General features: G+C 41.7%; 1 protein-coding gene across 1 annotated transcript; it reads left to right on the forward strand.

Annotated features, from left to right (window-relative positions):
• The first annotated feature begins 11,321 nt into the window (after nt 1–11,321).
• ARRDC4 (arrestin domain containing 4) lies at nt 11,322–23,007 on the forward strand. Its single transcript, XM_077762367.1, has 8 exons — nt 11,322–11,443; nt 15,760–15,826; nt 16,070–16,217; nt 18,402–18,504; nt 19,463–19,719; nt 20,551–20,713; nt 21,286–21,440; nt 21,788–23,007. Exons 1-8 carry the CDS (start codon nt 11,434–11,436, stop codon nt 21,842–21,844), a joined length of 960 nt encoding a protein of 319 aa, XP_077618493.1. The 5' UTR covers nt 11,322–11,433; the 3' UTR covers nt 21,845–23,007.
• The last annotated feature ends 2,161 nt before the right edge of the window (nt 23,008–25,168 follow it).

Raw genomic sequence — 25,168 nt, forward strand, 5'->3', positions numbered from 1 at the left:
AGAATTGTTAGGTGGGAAGAGTTGCGGGTACCGGGAACCGGTCACTGGGGCAGTTAGAAAGTGAGGAGCAATGAGAGAAAAGTGAAGGTTTGGGGAAGCACTCAGGACCCTCCCACCTGTAGGTTTTCTTTCTTCAAAATTGTGTGTGGTGTATGTCTGTGTGGGCATGACTTTCAGGAAGGTGCTTTTACCCTCCACGGTTCCAAAAATATTACTCGTCTGGGCTTCCTTTTGGAAAGCCTCTGAGAGGCATGAACGCTTTCTCCTGGTCTCTCCATGCCTCGCATATACAGACCAACATATGCTGAAAGCTTGGCACACAGTATCAGGGGGTTAAGAAACCCCTGCGATCTCATGGACCTCAGGTGAAGAACTCACTCCTTTCATACCATATGTATGTATGTATGTATGTATGTATGTATTTTCTTACTTATTTGTTTGTTTGTTTATTTATTTTTGAATCTATAACTTTAAACCTTCAGAGGACCATTGTCTAAATACATAAGGTTGCTTTCCATGGGATGGGGTCGATGAAAACTAACTCCTCTTTGAGACAATGAATGATCCTCATTCCAGATGTGCTATTTGGGCTGGAAAGTAACTAAAGAGCACGTAATAAACGTGAGTGGCCAGATCAGAGGCTGGGACTCAATTGATCAGAGTGGAGCCCAGGCATCTGTGTTGCTTAAAGCTCTCTAGGTGATTCTAAAAGTGCGTTCGAGGCTCAGAACCACTGCTCTGGGATCCTTCTGCCCTGAACTGGGTCTGGGCTAAGTGGTGATCACTACTCTGCCTTCTCCTGTCCCTTTCAGCTTCTTCTCTGGACAGGAAGCAGGTGTGCCCAAGCCTGGGCAACATGACATGAAGGCCTTCTATTCATATCTTTCCCATGGATACCATCCTGTGTCCTAAACATGAAANCACCTCTGCTACCTCTCCATCAAGGACAAAGGTCTTTCTCAGGGTGGGGACATGCCTCTGACCTCACTCACAGTGCCCTTTATCACTTGTGGGTGTGAAAAATCAGGTGAGCCACTTGGTGTTTACTAAACAAGATTCTCCAAGCTGCTTGCCTATACATCAGTGGCTCATCCAGAAGGGCGTATCATTTCCATATGCGTTTGAAGAGGTGAATTTTTCCAGTCAATGCTTAAAGTAACTTACTTCTTTGAAAATCATTGAACAGTAAATTTAAGTCTTGTGGGGACTGGTAACAAATCTTATGAATTATCTAATTGACAGTCTTAAAGCTCTACTTGGAAGTATCCATTACTTCTAAAAAAAAATTGTTTTTAATCTTTATTTATTCTTGAGAGAGACCCTGAGTGTGACCAGAGGAGGGGCAGAGAGAGAGGGAGACACAGAATCTGAAGCCGGCTCCCGGCTCTGAGCTGTCAGCACAGAGCTCCACACAGGGCTCCAACCCACGAACCCTGAGATCATGACCTGGGCTGAAGTCAGACACCCGAACAACTGAGTCACCCAGGCACCTTAGAAACATTTATTACTTCTGATGGCCACTTCACACAACACTCTCCCATTTTTTCCAAGGACACATAGGTACATGGTGGCCACATCTTGGTGGCTGGTTAGCATCTGCCCTGTCCTCTAGAATGGGTAAATCAGCCACACTTTGGAAGCAGAATCACTAAAAACAGCACCTGGGCAATAGTTCTCCTTCCATGAAATGTTAGGTCTCTCACCACAATGCACTGTGTCCCAGTTTTAAAGAACTTCTGACTCCAACTCAAAATTTGTGATAATCATTTGATTTTTCTCTATTTATGATCCTTGAACTAGCCTAAGCTCAATGAATAAATGAAATGGATTGTTTTGACTCTGCTAACAAGACTGAAAGTAGATTGGGCCCAATGGAGCTGAGGTGTTATTGTTTCCCCAAGCAATCCATGATGGTGTGGCTCCAGGTACAAGGTTGTAAACTGGCCTCATTATGCCTTTGAAAAGCAGTGTCCTCCAATGCTCAGCTTTGTGAGAGAAGTTCAAAATTAGGTTTTGAGCGAATAGTTTGGATCATTACCTGGGATCCTTTTTCCAGGTATTTATGGAGAATGGCCCAGTTGAGAACATGGTTAAAACAAATACAAATCCAGTCATTCAAAACCCTAAAGTTCTTCACAGGACACAAGTGATATTTGAAGCTCCTTTTAAAGATTCTACTTCCAAATGTGATTTTAATGTGAGCTCATAAAATACAATTCTTCTTAACACTCAACAAGAACTTTTTTTCTTGCCCAAAGAAGGAAAAATGACAGAAATGACATTACTAGCTACGGTTACGTGAACTATGGCAGTTCACAGAGAACTAACACATACATCTTCTCACTGAATCCTTAAGTTGTGACAAGATCAACTCTGAGAAAACTGGAACTTAAGAAATCCAAATAGATTGCCCGTGGTCATGCCACCAGGAAGTGGCAGAGCCAGGGCTCAAAATCAGGCCTGTCAGACTCAAAGCCCATCTCCACTGCCATCATCTTATGAACAACAACGAGAGCCACCATTTACTAAGCATTTATTGTATACCATGCACCTTCCTGGAATGATCCATTTAACATGAGAGACATACAGCAAGGAAGGCATTAACATATAAAGCCCATAGAACTGAGTCCCTTCCTCATTTTTATAGAGCAAGTGTTAGTAGTAAGGTTTGAACTTAAGAACTAAACCCCCTAGTCCTTTCTCTGCCCCTGTGGCCTTCACATAAGGCAGAGATCTGCTCTCCACATGCCTCAAATGTCCATCACACAAGAAGCCCCACTCAACAGTGTGGAGCCGTAGAGCCAATGCCAAAGGCCAAGGAGACTGCCATCTTGACATGCGGCATGAGGAGCTGGAAGGCTTCCCTGCCTCGCCCAATACTGTGTTCCCTTGGAACCCCATGTAGTCCAAAGGACACGGGGAAGTTGACACTTGGAATATGTAAAAGAATTTATCATTTTTATACCATTATGCCTTATTTACCCCATTTTCCTGTGACCAACCCAACGCTTGAAAAAAACTCGGAAGGCTTCATAAGCTCTGTAATCTAATAGATGGAGGGAGCCCACTGAGCACTGAGGTGCAGGAGAGAAGTTGCAAACAGTCAACTTTCTATAGACTAGCAGGAACCAATCTGAAAATGTCCAGGAGGAAGAAAAAAATCCCATTTATGGCAAAAAAGCAGGGAAAATACATAAAATAAACCTCATCAGAAATAGGAGAGACCCATAGGAAGAGATAAAATTTTATTGAAGAACATATAAGCTCTTGGATGTGAAAACTTAATATTTATAAATGCTAATCCTTTACAACTTAACTGATAAATGCAATCTCTTCCCAATGTTATTCCAATCAAATGTCCGGGTTTTTTGATGAAAACCTGACAAGTTAGTCCTAAAATTTCTCCAGGAAGATAAAATGTGTAAAAAATAGCCAAAATAGGGGCAATTGGGTGGCTTAGTCAGTTAAGCATCTGACTCTTGATTTCGGCTCAGGTCATGATCTCATGGTTCGTGAGTTCAAGCCCCACCTGGGGTTTTGCATGACAGTATGCAGAGCCTGCTTGGAATTCTCTCTCATCTCTCTCTCTGCCCCTTAACCCCACTAGCATGTGCATGCTCTCTCTTTCTCTCTCTCTCACAATAAATAAACTTAAAAAATATTTTAAGCCAAAATATAATGAATAAAGGACAGAAATTAGGTGATATTTACTCCACTTTCTAGTTATCAAAACTTACTATAGAAAAACCTGAAATAAACAAAAATGTTTTGGTGTAGGAACAGAAAACAATACAATACAAATAAATAATTTTTTAAAAAGAAACTGAAGTTATGTCAATTCATCAGGTGATAAAAATGAATATTCCATATAGTAGAAAAAGGAAATAAATAAATTACAATAAATTATGCTGGAGAAATTAGCTATCTTCTTTGAGGGAAAAAATGACTAAAGACTTTTCTTCACAAGATACTCCAATATAAAGAGCTTAAGGTAAAAAAAAAAAAAAGTAACAAAAGCAGAAAATACAGGTAAAGTCTTCATAATCCTGGTACAGGGAGGACCCTCAAAAGAGCAAGAAAGATGAAGTACCATTTTATAGAATGACTTGCCTTATGAAAATGTTCAATCTCACTCATATTCATAAAAAGGTACATTTAAACCCCAATGAAATACTACTTTCCACCCAACTGATAGGCAACAATTTTAGGCTGGCTTTATCCAATGTTGGCCAGATAAAAGTGATCCCATGCATGGATAATGAAGGTATCATCTTTTTGGAGGGCAATTTGGCAGTATCTATTTAACTTAAAAGCGACATATCCTTTGGCCCAGCAATCACACTTAGGGCTTCTTTCCTAGGGGACATAATTATGCAGAGACTTACATAAAATAGTAAAACTATTACTAATAGCTCCAAATATGAAGGAACATAAATGCCTATTAGTGGGCTATGATTACACAAACAATGGTGCAGCCACACCATGAAATCGTATGTTATTCATAAAAGCTATGAGGCAGACCTTTATGTCCTGATAAAACAGGCTTCAGCATACTTTGAAGTGAAGAAAACCCAGAAGGAGAGCCCATAACTAGAGTATGATTTTATGTGTTTGTGCGTACGTGTGTAAAACAAACATATAAAGCTACATAAATGCTACAGAGGCTTGCAAATGTAAATACTAAGCTGGGAACAGGTGGGTGGGGCTTCAGACTAGAGAAGGGTCTGAACTGGACCAAATAGGAGCACGGGGCTCTCCTCCACTCACATGCTCTGCTTGAGTCCACTGGGAAACAGTCTTGATTCACAAAGCGATTTTTAAGTTTTTATAATTTGCAGTATAATAAAGCCTTATGATCTCTATTCATTTTATTATTTAACTCAATTGGAATTCTTCATGAGCTCCCAAATATTTGCAAGAAGGTGTTTTGTGGCATGTGGTAACTCAGTGAGTTACCAAATGGTGATTTCCATCAGAGCAGACACTTGTGGGGCAACAGGGTGGTAAAGGACAATTATGTAGAGCAGATGATGTTTGGTCACAGACCAGTTCTTCCCATCGATTCTGCATTCAGTGTAGATTTAATCATATTTATTTAAGATCCTTGATTGTTACTTATCGTGTGTGTCTTGGTTTCATGTTTGCCTGTCAGTTTCAGTAATGGAACTGTAATATACTAGCAGTTCATTCTCAGGGAACACTTCCTTGATGTGCTTCTTCTGCTGCTGTCACAGTTCAACTGCAGTATGCATGTGTGAGCCATGCAGGAAGAAGGCAGACGTTTCTGCTATTTAGAATAAGATATCTTTAGCAAAAGAGTACTGTGTTCTTATATCTATGAACTCCTACCTCTGCATCAAATGGGAGCATCAAACAAATTTGTCCACAATATTTCTTCTTTTGGTTGTATTTTGTTTGCTTTTGTTTCTTGTCCTCAGTTATCTTTTCTCACATAGGCTTTCTTCTTCAAACTCTCCTTCGAGTTAAAAAAAAAAAAAAAGCTCATCTCCATTATTTCCTCTGCAGCTGCCACAAATCATTTTTGGAAGAAGATGGAAAATCACTTTAGGCCTATGGATAGAAAGGTGCTCCAGCACAGTGCTCCCATTTCTGGAAAGGTAGTGCTAACACAGAGAGGGGCACAGTGTCAATAGCAAGTAAACTGATGGTAGAGACCCCAAACTGGGCATGGTGAACATCTGTTCTTTCCTCTTACATCTGTTCTTCCTTTTTCTCCCATCCTTCTCCCCTTCCTTCCTTTCCCTTTTTCCTTTAACCATGATAATAAAGGGCACTGCTGGGAACATAGAATACCTTGGGTCTGAACTTGGTCCTTGTTAATGTCTTACATTACTATGATCCATTTTTTAAAACTAAGAAACTTAAATGGTTACAATTTATCATTACCTGTCCATTATTATCACTAAACTCCAGGCTTTATTTGGATTCACTGGATTTTCCACTAATGTCATTTTTCTGTCCCAAGATGCAATCCAGGGAAACACATTGCATTTAGTCTCATGTCTGAAAGTTTCTCAGTCTTTTCTTGAGAGTTCTGAGCAGTACTTATCAGGTGTTTTTGGAAAATGCTCCTCAAACTGAGCGTGCTGATCTTTCGCTCATGCTGAGATTGGAGTTATTGGTTATGATAAAAATATCAAAGGAAGTGATGTGCTGTTTAAGGATATCCTATCATAGGTGCATGCTATCAACATAATTTATAGCTAATGATGTCAATCTGGCTAAAACAGTGTTTGCTGGGTTGGAGACAAATCGCTAAGTCTGGTGCAAAGTCAAGGAGAGAAAGAGGAGAAAAGAATCTATATCACTTACTGGGAATTCTTCTATAAGGAAGATTTGTCTTTTCTCCTCCATTTATTTATTTATGTAATCATTTACTTATGTCGGTATGGACTCATATAGATTTGTTTCTTTTTTCTATTTTCTTCTGCTCTGCCCCAAGAGCAAGCTCTGGTCTTGGGGCTGCAAGGAGGTAGTCATACTGATGCCACCTAAAACTCAAGGAGAAAATTTGGCTTTCTGGCTAGAGAAAATGTGAAAAGAGGACCCTGAGGTCTAGAGTTTAGGGAGATCCCTGTATTTTTTTTCTCTTTATCCCCTTCACTGTTTTGCCTTGAGGGTAATTCCAGTTGCACAAAACTACTCAGCAGCGTGTGCAGCTAACACTTTCAGAGAAACAGTAAATTTCTACACAGAGGAAAGGGGCCCCTAGAAGCCATAGAAAATGGGATAAATGATGAAGAGGGAAGAAATGGAGAAGAGTATCCCTTAATTCTGTGTGTGAATGGACACAAGTTCTGAGCTCATTCTGAGCTGCTCATGTGCAGATAAGACCCATGGCTGGAGAGCAAAGGATTTGAGAAATTACCTGACATTGGAAACTCTGCTCACATAAGGTGAGTCCACAACAGTATGAACACACCCGAGTCCAGTATCCATTAAATGAAAATAGTTGACATTCTCCAGAGGATTTTAATGTAACATAATATTCAAAATATTTAAGACATAATCTAAAATTCCTAAACATACAGAAAACTGGAAACTGTGACTGATTCTCAAGGGAGTAGATAATCAGACGTCAAACTCAAGATTACCCAGCTATCAATATTTTTTCAAAGATCTTTAAACAACTATTATAGTCATGCTCAAGGAGATAAAGGCAGACACTCATTATGAATGGAAAGATGGATGTTCTTTTCATAGAAACAGAAACTATTTTTAACTGAGTATTTTAGAACTGAAAAATATGATATCGGAAATAAAAAATCATTGGATGATCTCAAAAATACAATGAAGGTGACAAAGAGAAGAGTCAGTGAACTTGCAAACAGATCAATAGAATTTACCCAATTTCTGTAAGAGAGAGGGGGAAAAAAGTGAGAAACTCAAGAGTCTCAAGGTCCCATGGGACAGTATCAAAAAGATCTAGTATTCATAATATATAACTCCCAAAAGGAAGGAAGAAAGAGATTGGTGTGGAAAAAATCTGAAGGCATATGGCAGAAAACATAAATTTAGTTCAAGACATAAATATACACCTGTAAGAACTCCAAACAAAATAAACTCAAAGGAAACTAACTCATCAAATTTATGAAAACTAAAGATAAAGAAAAAATATTGAAAGCAGACAGAAAAAAAATAACCCATTATATATACAGGAACAACAATTTGAACAACTGTTTGGTTTCTCATTAGAAACCAAAGTTCTCAGAAGACAATGGGATCACATCTGTAAAATACAAAAAGAACTTCCAACTCAGGACTAAATATGCAGCATGCACGTCCTTCCATAATGATGTCAAAATGAAAACATTCTCAGAAGAAGGAAAACTAAAAAAATTCATTCCTAACAGGACTTCTCTAAAACAAATGCTAAAGAAAATTCCTGAACTTAGACTTTCATAGGAAATTTAGAACTTCAGAATAAAGAAAGAGCAACAGAAATGATAAATATGGGTAATTGTAATAGACTGTTTTTGTCTTGCATTGTTTAAAATATATATAATTATCTGAAGCAAAAATTTAAACATAGTCTAGTAGAGTTATCAATATATGTGGATGTAATATACATGCCAACTATGACATAAAGAGGCATGATAATCCCTAGAGAAACTGTTTAAAAAATACTACAAAGAGTCTGAAAATTGATAGATAAATTTAAATGGATTACTAAAAGACATTCAAATAATTAAAAAGAAAGCAGGAAAGGGGGAACAGAGAAACATACATGCCACCATGGAGGCACAAATCAAGAAAATAATAAGATGATACATCTAAAAAAACCAACCATATCAAAGATTACATTGCATGTAAATGGTCTAAACACACAAATTAAATGACAGGGACTATCAAATTGGATGTTTTATTTTTTAATATGCTATATGCTGCTATATTAATGTTAGCCAAACTTGAGTGGTCATAATAATGTATGCACAACAAAAATGAAATTTTATCTGTGAATGAGGTGGGTCACCAAATACATTACTATCTGTGGTAACCACTGCCACCAGGGAGGGAGATGAATATGGCAGTGGAGGAAGATAAGAGGGGTCTGATGAACCAACCTTGAGAGCACCTGCTACTGGACTTCTGGTCAAGTACACAAGAAATACACCTATTGTTTAAGTCAATGTTTGGCCATGCATTCTGCTACCTGTACTCAAAGTTTTATTAGCTGTCAAATGAGTAAAGGCAGCCTCAGCACAGAATGTCATACATGCAGTTCTGCCTTTTGAGAACTATTCAGGCCATTATCCTTTCCTCCTTTCTCAGCCTCTTAATTTGGAAGGGAGAGAGATGGAGAATATCTGCCTAGAGGGAATGAGGATAGACGAGAGTAAGAGATAGAGTACTTTACACTTATTGCAGAGCCAAATAATACTGTATGAGTTAGGATTCATTTATTCAATCAAGTCAACAAACATTTATTGAGTGCTGATTGTGTCCTAAGCTCTGTTAGGTGCTAGAGGTACAACAATAAGGAGAATAAGTTCTGTGCTTTAAACAGGGGTGATAAACAATATACAAATAAATATATAAGGGCAGGTTGTGTTATAAAGAAAAGTGCCCAAATAATAGCATGTTGGAGACTCATCTAGATTAAATGATCAGAAAATAATAGCTATTTCATAACTTTATACAGAGATTTGTGGCCTTTCCTGATTTCTTTGAGAAGAGATAAAGACACTTTGAAATTGTAAAGCCTTGGTAAAGTTCCATATAAATAACTTAAACTCAAAGAAAGCAGTAAAGCAACTTTTCTTTTGGAAGAAAGGAAGGAAGAAAAGGAGAGACAGAAAGAGGGAAGAAAGAAAATAAAAGGAAAAGGAAAGAAAGGAAAAAGGAGGGAGAGAGAAAAAGAAAAAGAAAAGAAATTAAGAAAGAAAAAGGAGGAAGGAAGGGAGGAAGGAAAGGGAGAGAAAGGGAGGGAGGGAGGAAGAGCTACTTCAGGAAAGGTTTTAAATCTCAATACAAGAGGGGCGCCTGGGTGGCTTAGTCGGTTAAGCGTCCGACTTTCGCTTAGGTCATGATCTCGCGGTTCGTGGGTTCGAGCCCCGCGTCGGGCTCTGTGCTGACTGCCAGCTCAGAGCCTGGAGCCTGTTTCAGAGTCTGTGACTCCCTCTCTCTCTGCCCCTCCCCTGCTCACGCTGCCTCTCTCTCTCTCCTAGAAATAAATAAAAAAAATTAAAAAAAATAATTCTAAATCTCACTACGAGATCAATCTGTGATAACAGCTCACAAACTTGGAAATTTAATAAGGGAAGAACTTAAATGGGTTAGTAAATGGCCAGATAGCGTCAGCTATGCTAGATGGTAAAAAGAGAGAGAAGGAGAGACAGAGAGACGAGACAGAGAGAGAGAGAGAATAGAGAAGGAATTGAGTAAGAACAAAATGAAACGAGGACAGGCGAAAGGAGCCGTAGGTGTGGAGAACAAGTCATCAAAGCAACTGGAAATTTTCTGGACTATGACACGGAGGTCACGAAATCCTTTCGGGTGGAGCAGAAACTTGGGTAGCATATATTGTTTAGAAACAACCTGATTCATACTCTTACTTATAGCAGGAAGAATCACTGTTTTGGCTATTCCCAGCTTGGAAAGGTCGTGAGCCCAGAACAACTCCTTAGGGTTTGTACGAGGTTGAGAATCACAGCCATCGTTCTACAGCCTTCATTCTTCCAGTCTAGGTTTTTTCTCAGTCTGTGAATTCCGAAACCCAGGAGAGGCGGGGGTCGAAAACCTGGAGGTTAGTAGTTGCCAAGTTACCCATTAAAGCTTCCAGGCAGCCGCCCCCCAAAGGTCACAAGAAAGTTATCGTTGAGTTACATTTTCCAGGGCATATATTTCCCCCAACGAGTATTAAATCCTGATTAAATCATAAATACAAGGCAGTTGCGGCCGAAACTTCATATCCTAGAACGAACCCTGAGACTTCTGCAAACACTCCCTACACAGCCAGAAACCCCGCCCCCGTTCGTAACCATGGGAACGGCTGACTCTCCGCAAGCCGGAGATTCCCGGTTCCGCCCCCACCCTAACAAATATTGTTTCCCACTATCTGTCCACATGGGCGCACCGCCTTACTATTGGTCAGTGCCCCAGGACTGTGCCCTGCTCCAGCCAATAAGCGGCCTGTGCACGTGTACGCCTGCGTATCCCGATTGGTCACCACTGCTTGATCACGCACGGCCTACCTGCGCCATCCGGTGCGTGGGAGAGCCTATGAAATGACTCGGTAGCCGTTTACAACCAATCGGCACCAGGCGGGGCTCACAGTCGGCCTATGGGCGCGCGCCGGGGGTGGGCTGTCCCAGCCCCTTACCAGTCCCACCTGGGTTTGTTAAAGCGACAGGCCCCACGGCGCGCTAGGGCTCCACCGGGTACCGCAAAGCGGCCGCGGGGCCCTAGGCGTGCGGCGGGCGCCCGTGACAGCGGCGCCGCTCTGCTCGCCACGCCGGCTTCGGACAGCTGCCGACCTCCCTGGCGCGGCCGCATCGCCCGGCGGGATGGGAGGCGAGGCAGGGTCCGCGGCAGCCCTGGGCTCCGAGGGCCGCGTGAAGAGCCTGGGTCTGGTGTTCGAGGATGAGCGCAAAGGCTGCTATTCGAGCGGNCGAGCCCCCGGCCGGTGAGCGAGGGCAACGACCCCGGAGTCCCCGCCGGGCCACGGGAGGCTCCTCAGAGGGGCTGCCAGGAACCAGGGGGGCGCGCGCCGGCGGAAGCCCACCAGCCATGGGGCGGGAGTGGGATCCGCGGCTGGGNACAATGCCCGTGTCCCCCACTTCAAAGCACCGGGGCGATCTCGCGTGGGGGGTGCGCACCTCTACCTGGCGCCTCGCCTTCGGCTCGCCTGGGCCTGACCGGCGCCCAGCGTCCTGGGACCTTCCAGGACCGTCCCCGGAGTGAACCGTTGCCATGGAAACCGGTGATGAGCAGTCAGAAATCGAGGTTCTGGGGATCTAGGTCCTGCCCCTCCTGGCCTGAGGAATGGGGGGCGGAATCCGTCTTTGAGGGGCCATGCTGGGGTGCCCACTGTTTTCTGGGCGTCCCCTTCTTCCCGTTCTGGACGGAGACGCTCGTTCTCGGTTCATGATGAATTAGCAAAACCTGTCTTGGGAAGAGGGAAGTAGTTCTCGAGCTGTAGGATTCAGAGGAAGTGTTTCCTGAGCATCATACTTAGTTTCCCTCGTCTGGGAGCAGGGTAACTTAAGAGTTCTCCTCCCTATATTCTTTGTCTTTTATTCTTTGCTTCTTTTTGTTTTCTTTGCAACATCCCTGCCCCCCCCCCAGCCCCCACNTTGTAAGAGCTTCTGGAGGAAGAATTACCTTTCTTGTCCACTCTTGTGAAGTCCAGTTAATATCTAGTTTTTTCCAGAAGCGGGAACCCGCTACCTATCTGTTCCATCTATCTATATAGTATATATAAATGTCAGAGTTTATATAATTATAATAAATATGCAAAAGTTGCTTTTCTTAATCATGAAACTACTAGCAACAGTGAACCTTGGTCTTCATGCAGTTGGTGGAAGCTACTTTACACTATTTCACTTTTATGCTTTTATCAGCTTCAGCTTATACATAGCGGATGGTATAAACTCTCCTCCCTTGAAGAGTCAAGTGCAGTACATCACTGTTTTGACCCTTGCGGTGTCTTCTACAAAGTCAGTAGTATGTGCAGTTTGCCTTGTCCTCCTATGGAGAAGTAGACTGTTCTCAGTTAAATCCTCAAAGCATATGAGAACCCAGTGACCCCAAGTATTTTAGTGAGGAAAAAATATATTTGGAACCAAAGGCTTCTTTTGGATTTGCAAGTGCATTGTGTTGGTGACCCTCTCAGTATGGTTTCCAGGCTCTGCCCACACACGCCTCCCCCAGTGGTCAGAGACAGTACAGATTTTCAAGATGGCTGACTAGAGGCAAGGGTCATGAAGAGAGAAGTAAAGTGGTTTTTGCCCAGGACTTTGGACCCTCTGTATCTTTGGCCCATAACTACTGAGTAAATGGATAATAACATTAATAGCACTTGGACCTGGAAATAGCACCAAGAATTGCTTTGGTGAAATCTGGTCTAACAGTGTTTTGAGTCACGAGTTAGATCTTGCTTTTTCATTCTGGTGGAATAGAATGTCTAAGCCTAGACAACCTGAAACATTTTTCACTTCTTTCGAAAGGTAGCATAACAAATATTGGCAAAAAGTAAGTTTTGTTTAAAAATCATAATCTGTTGGGTGCCTGGGTGGCTCAGTCTGTCAAGTGTCCAACTTCTTCTCAGGTCATGATCTCACAGTTCCTGAATTCAAGCCCCACACACAGAGCCCACTTGAGATCCTCTGTTCCCCCCTCTCTTTCTCTCTGTCCCTCCCCCACTCATTTTCTCTCTTTCTCTCTCTCCCTCTCAAAAAGAAATAAATATTTTAAAATTAAAAAAAATAAAAATAATCTGTTTTGTTGGTTTTATTAGTAGGCTCCATGCCCAATGTGAGGCTTGAACTCACAACCCTGAGATCAAGTGTCAGTTGCCCCACCAACCGAGCCAGGCAGGCACCCCTAAAATCATAGTCTCTTTAAGGTGATCTCATTGAGAAAAAGAAAAAAAACAAAAACAAAAATCCCAACATCTGTAGCTTGGAAGTGGTTAGCAACGTTACAGAGTCATAGATTCTCAGGGTCATTCAATTCCAAAACCTAGGTGAATTCCAATCACCTGAAGAGATTTTTTTAGAACTCTGGATTGGGGAGAAATGTGTCTGTGAGATCTATTTTCAGATAATTGTTTGGCATTGCTAAATCTAACTGATCTAACTGCCATTGTGATCGATACTCTTATCTTTTTTTTTAATTGAGGAATTGTGGTAGAAAGACCAGACAGACCAGGGAGGTGGTTTCAGTTGGTCACCCACCAGCAGTATGTCCATGTGGGAGTCCCTCATCCTTCCTGAACCTTCTGACTCTGTGGTGATACTCGAGCTCCCATGGCTCCTGGGAACCCTGAATTAGGAGGCTGGTTGGGCTGTAAGACCATTGGTGAAGGGAACACCTCTCTGTGAAATTGTAGTCTTTACTGCATGAGGCAGGTGTAATGGGCTAAGGGAACTGAAGCATAAATGGGCACATGATTCAGCTTGTAAACCGCTTTAATGAGAGGGGGGGGGGGGAAGGAAGGAAGAAAACTAAGATTTGATTCCAAATACTAATACCTATGTTTATCAGCCCTCTCGATTTTTGTTCCTATTTATGCATGGAGGTGATTGAGAGTCTTCATTTTAAATGTTAAAGTTCCTGTGTGGATTTGTTTTGTCTGTGATGAGAGAACTTTATCTCTTAACCTTTTTGAATATCCAGGGTAACCCTCTTCTCCACACATGCCCATTGTGCTCTGCCTCCTGCTGTTCCTTCATCTAAAACCCTGTCCTGCTCGTGTCCGCGCCAACCCTCAGGTCCGGGGCAGGCATCATCCCTCTCCAGGTTCCGCCAGTGTGTGGTCACTACTTGGGTGCGTGTGTCTGTGGCCTCCTTTCCTCCCCTGGTCTGTGTGACAGTGCTGTTACTCTTCTGTGTGTCCATAGCTCCTGACATCTAAGCACCATACATTTTGAACTCATGAAATCTACATTTGTAAACATTGCAAAGTACTGGAATCATCATATCCAGTAATGTAATGCTGATGCACCTGGACTGTAGTCTACCTCTGTCCCGAGCACTGGGATTGTCTTGAGTCTTTTATTATTCGATAGCAGTGAATTGGAGAGGCCTCCCTAGCATCTGGTGCTGGAGCACTGCTGTGTCTCTGGGCACACCTGAGCCTTGGGGACTATCTCAGTCACTGCTGTTTTAACATAGACTCACGTTCCTGTCACTCGTTCACTCTGCCTCCAAGTCACCCACTCTGTGTAGTATGTCTATGTGAATGACTTTCCGTGGAAAATACTATACTTATTTTGCCCCTCATACATTTCACACTGAAAACGGGACAGATTCAGAAGACTAAATGGGCCAATAATGCATTCCTGCTTTCTAAAAAGACCAGGTTGAAATGTTAACTGGATTGTTTTTAGTAAGTAAGTGGGGGAAAAATCCATTTCACTAGCCCTTCAATTCTTTTTTTAAATAAATGGATACAGTAGAAATCTCTGTTTTGAGTATCAGCTGACAGGCAAATCTCAGAGAGAGTTCTCCTCTCATCCCTTTCTTTGTCTTAATCAGGCCACTCTTGATGAGGGAATTTAGTCCTCAATTTGAACGGATGAGCATAAAAGGAAGGGAAAGTTTATAAAGATCTCTGCAGAGCTGTCTGACCACATGACAGCCCCGGAGTTGGCTTTGGACGCGAGAGACGCAGACTGTGTGTTCAGCGGAGCTCCAGCAGAGCCTCTGGCCTCGCAGGGTCCATCCATCCTGCGACTTGGCCTTCTGACAAGCAGGGAAAGGCCTCTGTGTGAGGTTCGGTGGAGCTGGCCGACCCGGGCCCAGAGCAGGAGAAAGGAGGCATACTGGTGCTTGGCCGAGCCCGTGAACTTAAACTAGCCGCCTGCTAATCAGCAGAGCTTACGTGTGAATGCAGGGCTCTTACCTAATAAGTTGTCCTGTTGGTTTGGCTGCTTCGTATACTCAATATTCATAATTTTCCAAGGAAATTTTTCACCTTCTTTTTCCGTTTTTGCCCAAGGGATACAGAATCTGATTTTTATGGCATGTCCAAAATAAATAGATGTATTTTTTGCTAAATCATTTTTAAATCCAATTTAATACTGCTATCTCATGTTAGCTTAATGGTATACTATAATGTTAGCATCATAGTATTGGTGTATGTTAGTACTAATATTATGGTAGTATACTTGTGCTACTTTATGAGTAGGGTAAACGTGTGTATGTATATGTATACACGTACATGCATGCCCATGTGTTCACATATATATGTATATGGGAACTCTGGGCTCTGACACTTTATGGTGGTTACTTGTGTGATTGCTCTCTTGAAAGATAGAAGACATATATATATATATATATATATATATATATATATACACACACACTCATACACACACACATATACATACATTGAAATTGGTTAAAATTAGTAGACTGATTCAAATTTCAATTTTCTAAATCTCAGTTTAATGTACTTTATGGAGTACACTGAACGTTACAGCCAGGAAAACCTCCTTTAAAAAAAACACGATTTATGTTGTGAAAATTCTTGATCTAATACTAATCTTAGTTCAAATGTATTTTCTTTTTTAGGCGAAGGCATCATCTTATTGCAGCCTGGAAAACATGAATTTCCATTTAGGTTTCAGCTTCCATCTGAGTAAGTGAAACCCTATTATCTCCGTGATTCTCTTTCCCTGCAACCTGCCCCTCCAGACATGTGGGTGCCCACCCAGCACCTTCTGACACTCCGCTACATCCGTCTATCGTGCATGGCCCCTGGATAGACTTACCCTGTTCACACCCTTTTCTTTTTTCTTTTTTTAAGCCAAAATCAACATTTTCAGGGTTTTTTCCAGTTGTGTCTAACCAAAAGGTGAACTTCTACTTTGGTTTGTTTCAGACCTTTAGTGACCTCATTCAGCGGGAAATATGGAAGTATTCAGTACTGCGTGAGAGCCGTTTTGGAACGACCCAAGGTACCTGATCAGAGCGTGAAGCGGGAACTCCAGGTTATTAGTCACATCGATGTCAACACACCAGCATTATTAGTAAGTCCTTCCTTCTTCTGTTCCTCCTTCCTTTCAAGTTGCACTATGTACGTGAAGCCAGTTTAGTGGTCTTCTGTCCTGTCCCTTTCTGATACGATCTTGTAACCCACGGGCATTCACTATAAATGTGTGATTCCAGGCCGGGCAAATTACAATTTGTGTGTGTTAATACTATTGATTATGTCTCCGTTGTTCGGGGCTTCTTCTGCCAAAAAGTTATACAGGCTTGAAATGCATTAATAAGGCTTAATAATAATAATGCACACACAGAGAGTGGTTACTTTTACCAGAGCGGCCACATTCACAGGGCTGTGGTATTCTAAACTCTTCAATAATAGCAGGTTGAGGAACAGTAATTATGGAAGAGTATTAATCATGCTCAGCCTGTTATTGAAGCTCAGGCCATTATGCTATGTATCCTTCCATTTTGCATGCCATTTTCTACCATTAAGTAAGTGCACGCAGCTGCTGTGGGGAGCCTTTCACTTATCATTTCCTTATGACAGATTTGGCCACATTAAAGCATTGAACTTCTAATAATCACCAGAAATACTGTAGGCTGATAAGAAAGATTAGGCCATAAGTAACAACAGACTAGGCAAGATGGGAGCTAATGAGCTAGATTCTTTTATCTAAACCCATATTATCAAAATAATATAAAATTATACCTTGTACTTGCATGATAGCTATGAGGACCTAGTGGTCTTCATTTAAATATGAATGAATGATTTTTTTTATACTTCCTAGAAAATACTGGGATAATTTAAACTTCCCATCATGATACTGATGTTCCAAACATGTATGATTAATATTGGGGATTTCTTTTTCTGGCCAGTGTTTTGAAAGGGGGGAAAAAAAAAACCCAGGAGTTGAAAAGGTGTTTTACTCTATTTTCATATGAAAATAGAATAGACTTTCCTGTTTGTACACTTGTAGAATGTGAAAATATAATGGTTGTGCCCTGGTTGCTTGGCCCCTTGTGGCCAAAGTCATAGAACAATCCTATCCAGCTGACCTGGGATAACTCATTACAGCTGTAATTTACCATCCATCCACTGATCGCCTGTTTTGTTTTGTTTTGTTTTGTTTTTGCAAATCGATAATACTGTCTTGTATTTTTAAAAATTATTTGGAATTGGAAAGTTAGTACTTCTAAACTATTCATGGGACTGTGGTGGCAAATGATGTAAAGAGATTTTATTTTTTTGCCAAAGAAGAGAAACTAGTAATCCGTCGATATTCTTTTTATAAGTAAAAAATATTACAGCTTTGGGTTTTACAGTGAGCTTTTGGTTAGTGCGTCTTTCAAACCGAGCATCTTAAATCTTGGGTCATTTCTGTTGATGCCGTAGAATAGAGAGCAGGCCGGTATGTCTAGTAACCTTGCACATCCAGGACAGTGCATTTACTTTGCTGCCATCACACTAAACCCAAAAACGTTCAAAGTTAAGGGCACTTGAAATTTCCACCTACTAATGCATTTCTGAATTCAGGAGAAAGGCTGTTTGCTTGTTCTGCATTTTCGATGCCAAAACAAATACAACATTCTGATCATTGATTTTTATACCATTTCTCCTTTCCCCTAGTATACATGCAACGTTTCTAAAAGAAAGAGTATCGGGGCGCCTGGGTGGTTCGGCCAATTGAGAATCCGACTTTGGCTCAGGACATGATCTCATGGTTCATGAGTTTGAGCCCCATGACAGGCTCTGTGCTGACAGCTCAGAGCCTGGAGCCTGCTTCAGATTCTGTGTCTCCCTCTCACTGCCCCTGCCCCACTCGCACACTGTCTCTCCCTCTCTCAAAAGTAAACATTAAAAATTTTTAAAAAGGAAAGTACAAGTATCTTTGTCATGTTAGTAGTGAAGACTGTTTTTGATTACTACTCTAAGGGATGTTAGATCATTTCCCAGAAACATAATGACTCACAGGGTAAACCAGGATGGTGTCACCTATTTTGAGTCTGAGAATTCACCTGAGTCCTCCTAAAAAGAGAATGATTTTTCTTAATGCTTTGTGTTTTAGTAAGTATTTTGCCTAGTCTGTCACATGAGGATAAAAGTATTGGTGTGTGTTTTAGAAGACCTTTCTTTACAATTATTTAATAAAGAATGACATGATTTTAAGTTCTGTGAATTTTCTGCTGGTTTAATTAAAGTCATGTTATTATTTGCAATTTTCAAGACCCCTGTATTGAAAACCCAAGAGAAAATGGTCGGCTGTTGGTTTTTCACTTCTGGTCCCATCTCGCTGAGTGCCAAAATTGAAAGGAAGGGATACTGTAATGGTAAGCAGAGGGTTTGAAAGTCCACAGGGAAAAATCATTCATCTTATTAGCTAATTGCAAGTGATTTTAAATAGTGTGTTTTGTAACTTATGAAGTATATGCTGTTTTAAAACATGAACAATACAGTTGTCTGTTTTTCATATAAATAATTGATATTTAAGTATTTTTGAGTGGATGACTAGATTCCAGTGAAACTCCTGGCATTTTCTACTTCAGTGCTTTTGCTTGAGTGGCAAGGTCTAAAATTAGAAGCATGGGAAAATGCCAGCATTTTACTTGGTGTTGCTAAAGAGTTTCCAGGGCGGTGTGGCTCAGAAGAGCACTGTTGTAGGAAACTCCGGGAACATGAATCCCGATATAGGGGGGCTAGACAGACAAGGACAGTCTGAACAGTCAGATTGCCAGTGGCACAACCATTTGTGAAGGGTCCGCTTCCGTCTGGTGGCTCTGGCTCCCACTGCAGGGCTCGGCCACCTGGAAGCGAAGGTGGTACAGAATGGTGTGATGGTGGGTGTAAAATTTGCTGCTCCATCCACTGTCTTATTTGTGCCTTAACATTAGTTCCTTAAAAACAAAGTCTTTGTTCTCCTGTTAGGCAGATTTCAATAGGCACTAGTGAGTTTGTTTGTGATCTTTTGTACTTTATACACTGTTGGCCCATTTCTTGGTATATCTTAATTTTCATAGACACTGGCCATTTACATATCTTTAGAACTGGCAGCCTAATATTGCTACATTAGAAAAGCAAATAATGCGATAATTAGAAAGCGGTATCTACCCTGAGCCACCAGGACTCCTGGATCCTCTGATGCAGATTTACAATTCAAGCTTTCCTTCAGAGATCTCAGTTTGTTACAGTAACACTGTGGCATTTCAGCTTTAGGTGGTTAATGGCTCTAGTTCACCATGGTAAGAACTTCCTGAAAAGTCTCTGAAGGTGTTTTTGCTTCCTTTTTAGGAGAAGCTATTCCCATCTATGCGGAGATAGAGAATTGTTCCTCTCGCCTGATTGTTCCCAAAGCTGCTATTTTCCAAACCCAGACGTATTTGGCCAGCGGGAAGACAAAGAGCGTCCGGCACATGGTCGCCAACGTGCGAGGAAACCATATTGCTTCTGGGGGCACTGACACGTGGCACGGGAAGACTCTCAAAATCCCGCCTGTCACTCCGTCCATCCTGGACTGCTGCATTATCAGAGTAGACTATTCCTTAGCTGTAAGCAGAGCTGATTTTATTTCATATATTTTTTAAAGGTTATTTAGTTTTTACTTTTTAATTTAAATCCAAGTTAATTAACATACAGTGTAGTGTTAGTTTCAAGAGTAGAATTTAGTGATTCATTACTTACATACGACGCCCAGTGCTCATCCCAACAAGTGCCCTCCTCAGTGCCCGTCACCCCGTTAGCCCATCCCCCACCCCGAACACCCCACCAGCAGCCCTCAGTTTGTTCTCTGTATTTAAGGGTCTCTTATGGTTTGTCTCCCTCTCTGTTTTTATCTTTTTTTTTGCCTCCTTTTCCCTGTGTTCCGGAGCTCTTTCTTAAAATGAAAAGTATGTAGAATGGAGCAGTAACTGGTGCCATGTTGCCATGAACGTGTACGTGGCAGAATGTCATTTAGGTCAGCATCCCGACACTGGAGTCATGAAGGCTGGCCTTTGCTTTTAATGACAAACTATCCCCCCATGGCATTTAATTAAGTCCTATGAAAGAGTTCAGGTGCATTAAGGGGGCTGGTTATGCTGAGAACATACGCTTCATTTTCCATAGCTATGACGTGTAAGCCGTGCTCACGTGCAGTGAAGGGCGTCAGGGCTGCGGTCCCTCATCACAGAGCGTTCTCTGTATTTTGCCCGCCCTTTGTTTGACTTATTCTTCATTACATTTGGTCAGGATGATTCACGGTGGTACTGGGAGCAGTGGCAGCCAACGGACAGATTTGCTTCTGTGAAAACATAGGTTGGTCCATCTACAGTGAGCTTTAACTTACATTTGTGCCCTTCTCTCTCTCTCTCTTTTTTTTTTTTTTTTTTTTGCCATATTAGGTATATATTCACATTCCTGGTGCTAAAAAGCTGATGCTCGAGCTGCCCCTGGTGATTGGCACAATCCCATATAACGGTTTCGGCAGCCGGAACTCCAGCACCACTAGCCAGTTCAGCGTGGACATGAGCTGGCTGACGCTGACACTCCCAGAGCAGCCAGAAGGTACGGTGGCGGAGGTGCTTTTAGCGTGAAGTTCACACGTAGGCCAAGAGCAGGCGGGGTCAGACTGGAAGTGCTCTGATGACCATTACTACCGCCATTACAGCGGCCCTGACACTTCCGAGTACTAAAAATTCCGTGCTACCGGAAGGGACACACAGAGCGTGGCTTCTCCAGGGCGTAGAGCTGCAGATGGCAGAGCCAGGAATCAAGTCTTTTCCTGATTCCTTTGTATCAGCAGTAAGACAGGGAAAATGGTCCAGGTGAATGTAGAGTACAACGTGTTTTCTGCAACCACGTCTGTTGCAGATATGTTTTATCTGCACGGTAACATCCACGTCTCAAAACAGAACATAATAAACGTTCGTAGTGATTTCACAAAACCTGAATTGATTACATATGTTTTGTTGTAATGAGCACGAAAACTCAGTCCTTAGAGGGGGGAAGAAAAAAAAGCATTGTCTTAGCTACATTTCTAATTTAGCTACATTTCTGGTTTTGGTAAGAGTTCAGAAGACATTAACGTATTTGATTTTGCATGGACTTCCGACATCCAACTCCCATTTGTGTTTTAGCGCCACCAAATTACGCAGACGTGGTGTCCGAGGAAGAATTCTCTCGACACGTCCCTCCTTATCCTCAGCCCCCTGACTGCGAGGGAGAAACATGCTGTCCTATGTTTGCCTGCATACAGGAATTCCGCTTTCAGCCTCCACCTCTTTACTCAGAGGTAAGCAAGACACAATGAGACTTTTTGCTTGCTGTTTGTAAATAGTCCTTTGTAGTATCTGCTGCTGATTCCTAATTAGTTGGGGATACATATTAAAAAAAAAAAAATTTCCGGTGATGATAGATTAGCCCTGATGCGATTACCTCATTCTGTAATGGTTGCCTTGATGGATTGCGCTTAAAATGTTTTATGTGGCCATAGAATACGGGGAACTAAAGTGGCCCACTGGGACTTATTATTAACAGGCTTTGAGCAGGTCGGCTTATAACCACCAATAATTAGAAATAGATACTAAGATCCTTTGTAGAGTGCTGGAGTAGTCATCTCGGTCCGGTGTGTTTTTGCAGGTTGACCCACATCCTACTGATGTAGAAGAGACCCAGCCTGTGTCTTTCATTCTCTGACAAAATTCCAGAAATCACTGTGTTCATCATCAGATTAGAATGTTGATTCTTCCCCCCCGCTGCCTTTATGGAAAAGAGGGAGAGAAGATTAGCATAAGAACATACGTGAACATCAAGGTTGAAGGTGATAGAAATTAAAGAATGCGTGAACTTTCCAGTGGGCTGACGAGAATGCGTTGCACAAATTTATGACAGGGTCATGTGTCCCCTTAAAAGGATCCAATGAAGATGTGACAAGTCACAGAATGTAATGGAAGTCCTGATGGTGAGAGAGTAAGTGGAGGGTGCCTGCGCTGGACCCAGGAGAACAGAATCTATGTGGATAGTGGGAACATGAGACGAGCAAACCTTTAAAAAGGTTTCTCCAGGTGGAACAGAAGTTACCCTAAGCTTTAAGGAACTATGGACTAGGTGGGAGCCTTGATCTTGAAGAAGGTAGCAGCACAGAGGTGGGCACAAATAGGAAAAAGACCCTCTCTAAATATGAAGGGCCCCTCAACGTGCCGGGGTCTTCATGATTTCTCCCCACGTCCCGTAGGACTGAAGCCCTTGAGAGAATCTATGGGCCCTAACGAAGCAATGCAGTCTCATTTTGTAAACTGGCTGCACAGTGTTATGAAGCCAGGAAAGAGTTCTGTGCAAGGCCTGTCCGTCCAGAGGGGAAAGATGGATTCCAGTGTGAGGACACGTTTTGTTGAAGGCTGTACCTTTTACCCCCTTCAAGTACTCTGTTAGGATGTGTGTTTGATGATTTTCCCCGTGTCTTACTTACCTAGGATCATAGTAGAAAAAGAAAGGGAAAAAAAAAAAAAAAGGTTGCATCCTCAGGATGCCTTGATAACTACACAGAAAAAAAATACGAAAAGAAAAAACCAAAACAACAAAAGCCTTTCTTAACCTACCTCTAGTGGGGTTATCAGAATCCTTACAAAACTCCAGGCATGATAAGCCTTCCGTGGAGTTTCTGCTAATTGGCAGTCATGATCCCATCTCACCTATCACTAAATCAGCAGGTGGGCCAAGGGAAACATCTGTAAGGTCAGCATTCAATGAAAGTCAATATGTGTATGCCAAAGGGTGTTTCAAACTAAATGCAGAATCAAAAGAGGGTACAAAGTTTGAGGGTACCATTTAAAAAAAAAACAGAAAAGACAAACCTAATTCCTGCCAGAGACTTCAGTCTACTGACAGCAGTCAGCACGCTGTACGTGATTATTCCCATTCTTCAGTAATTCTATTTAAACTGTGATTTTTTTTTCTTTATTGTTTTGGTGCAATATTTTATTATCATTTAACCTCAGGATATTCCGACCAACAAGATTGTGTTGCTGCTAAAAGTCTGAGCAGTGTTCTTCCTGTCTCCCCACCCCCCTTCTTCATGGTCACGTGCTCACTTGCTTGTCCTTTGATCTGTTGGTTTCCTGAGCCCAGAGCATCCCCAGACATCCCCGGAAGGGAGGTAGGGATTCCCACGGGAGAGATTTGGGACCAGCCAAGGTCTTTGGTTTTCTCCACGTTCTACGGGTTCCACCCAGAAACCCCGGTGCTTCCCGTGCAGAATGCCAAACTTCAGTCCCCGGAATGAGTCCTCTCTTCTTTCCGTCAGTATAGTCAGTCGCGAGTATAAAAGTCCTTTATCTGAGGTTAAGTTTTGTATTTAGAGTTAGTTGGCCCTCCAATCAGGGATTTTTCTACATGCATGAGGCAAATGCATACTCTTCTTCACCCTTCTGGACATACCTCTCTCTAACCACATGAGCATCTTCGGCATCCTCAGCAGTTTTCTCACTGCAAGCCACTGTTTCAAATCACAGTGCAAAACTGTTACAATTGTGGTACTGAAATCATCACAGAACTTTATTCCCTGTGCTTTGGTTTTTAGTGTGTGTGTTTTTTTTGATTTTTTTTTTTTTGCTTTGTTCTTTGTATGTTTTTAAACAGGTAATGTGTATTTAAGTGATGTCTAAACAGTTTTGTTTTTACTTAAAAAAAAAAAAAAAGACCATCTTCCACTGTTTCTTGACTTCTAAGCTGTAGTTTACAGGCCTTGTCAAGCAAGACACACTCCATCTCCATGTTAACCAAAACAAAGTGAAAGAAATCAAGCAAAGCGTTATGAATGAAGAGAAAGGTTAGCTATTTGGCCCCATGTGGAAAGCCAAGTCGCTGGCTCTCCACAGGATAGCTGTGTCCCCTGCATCAGAGAAATCAGGAGAAGTGTTCACAGAATTAAAGCACAGCTGAGTTTGTGGCACTTAAAAGAGTAGCTAAAAGGTATGATTTGCCTTATTGATTTCGTATCTGCACACCTGACCTTAAGCAGTAAGGCTGAAACTGCATTACCTTTCTGTAACCAAGACCTTATTTTCTGAATGTAGAAAATTCTACATTGAAACAGAATTCTTGGGAATGAAGATAAAAATGTAGCTGCTATTTGCTTGTTTATTCTGTTGTTTGGTTTTCAAAGAAACTGTGGCCTTAGAATTTTCTTTTTGATGCAAAAATTGGGAAATTGAAAATGTGCATCTTTGGGCACACAAAACCCTTCCATGGGCGGAACTTTAATTTTGACATTTTTGTTTTGCACAACAAGAAACTCAATAGGCAGGGGTTTTGTTTTTGATAAGTTAACTATGAAAGCTTTTTTATTTTTATTATTAAAAATGTAACCATTTAACCCACAGGAAAAAATAATAAAGATTGTATTTTGTACTCTGGTTTGAACCCCATGGGTTCCTTTTGTTAATAAAATGATGACACTAATGCCATGAGGTGCTGGTTTTGTTTTCGCTTGCTTTTTGCAAGATTCTGACTTGAATTGTTACAGACATGGGGGAAAGTCAATGCCACAAGACAAAATGCAATTGCTGTAAATTGAGATCCTTCTGTATATGCGCACTGTCTCTGGGCCAGACAGCCTGGGGGGTCCAGAGCCTGGTTTTACAGTGGGCTCAGTTTCCCCAGGTAATCCATCTTTAGCATTCTGGGAAGAAATGGGATTAACATTTAGAGTAAATAAGCCCAAACTGCTTTGGTTGTTGAGAGAGCATTACCTTCAAATGATAATGGCTCCTTTTTAAAGCTTCTGAAGTTTTATGAGCCACACATTTCCCCGGTGGAATCTGGTGGGCGGCTGGTGGGCACACACGGGAAGACACTCACCCAAATAAACCTCCCCTTTCAAATGGAGAAAAACCATACATTTTGTACAAGGAATATACAACGGTGTATTATGTCAAGGAAACTCCTCAGACCCTCTCTCCTGGAAGATTCTCAAACTTAGCTAGGTGGTAAAGCCCAGGTAATTTACCCTCCCAAGTGTTT

Source organism: Crocuta crocuta, unplaced genomic scaffold (genome assembly GCF_008692635.1).
Source record: "Crocuta crocuta isolate KB4526 unplaced genomic scaffold, BGI_CrCroc_1.0 scaffold93, whole genome shotgun sequence".
Classification (NCBI taxonomy): Eukaryota; Metazoa; Chordata; class Mammalia; order Carnivora; family Hyaenidae; genus Crocuta; species Crocuta crocuta.

Excerpts from the sequence above, each read along its gene's own strand:
- ARRDC4 (XM_077762367.1), top strand. Across the intron at positions 18,505-19,462 it reads AAGGAAGGGATACTGTAATG|GAGAAGCTATTCCCATCTAT; the intron begins GTAAGCAGAGGG and ends CTTCCTTTTTAG. Across the intron at positions 21,441-21,787 it reads CTCCACCTCTTTACTCAGAG|GTTGACCCACATCCTACTGA; the intron begins GTAAGCAAGACA and ends GTGTTTTTGCAG.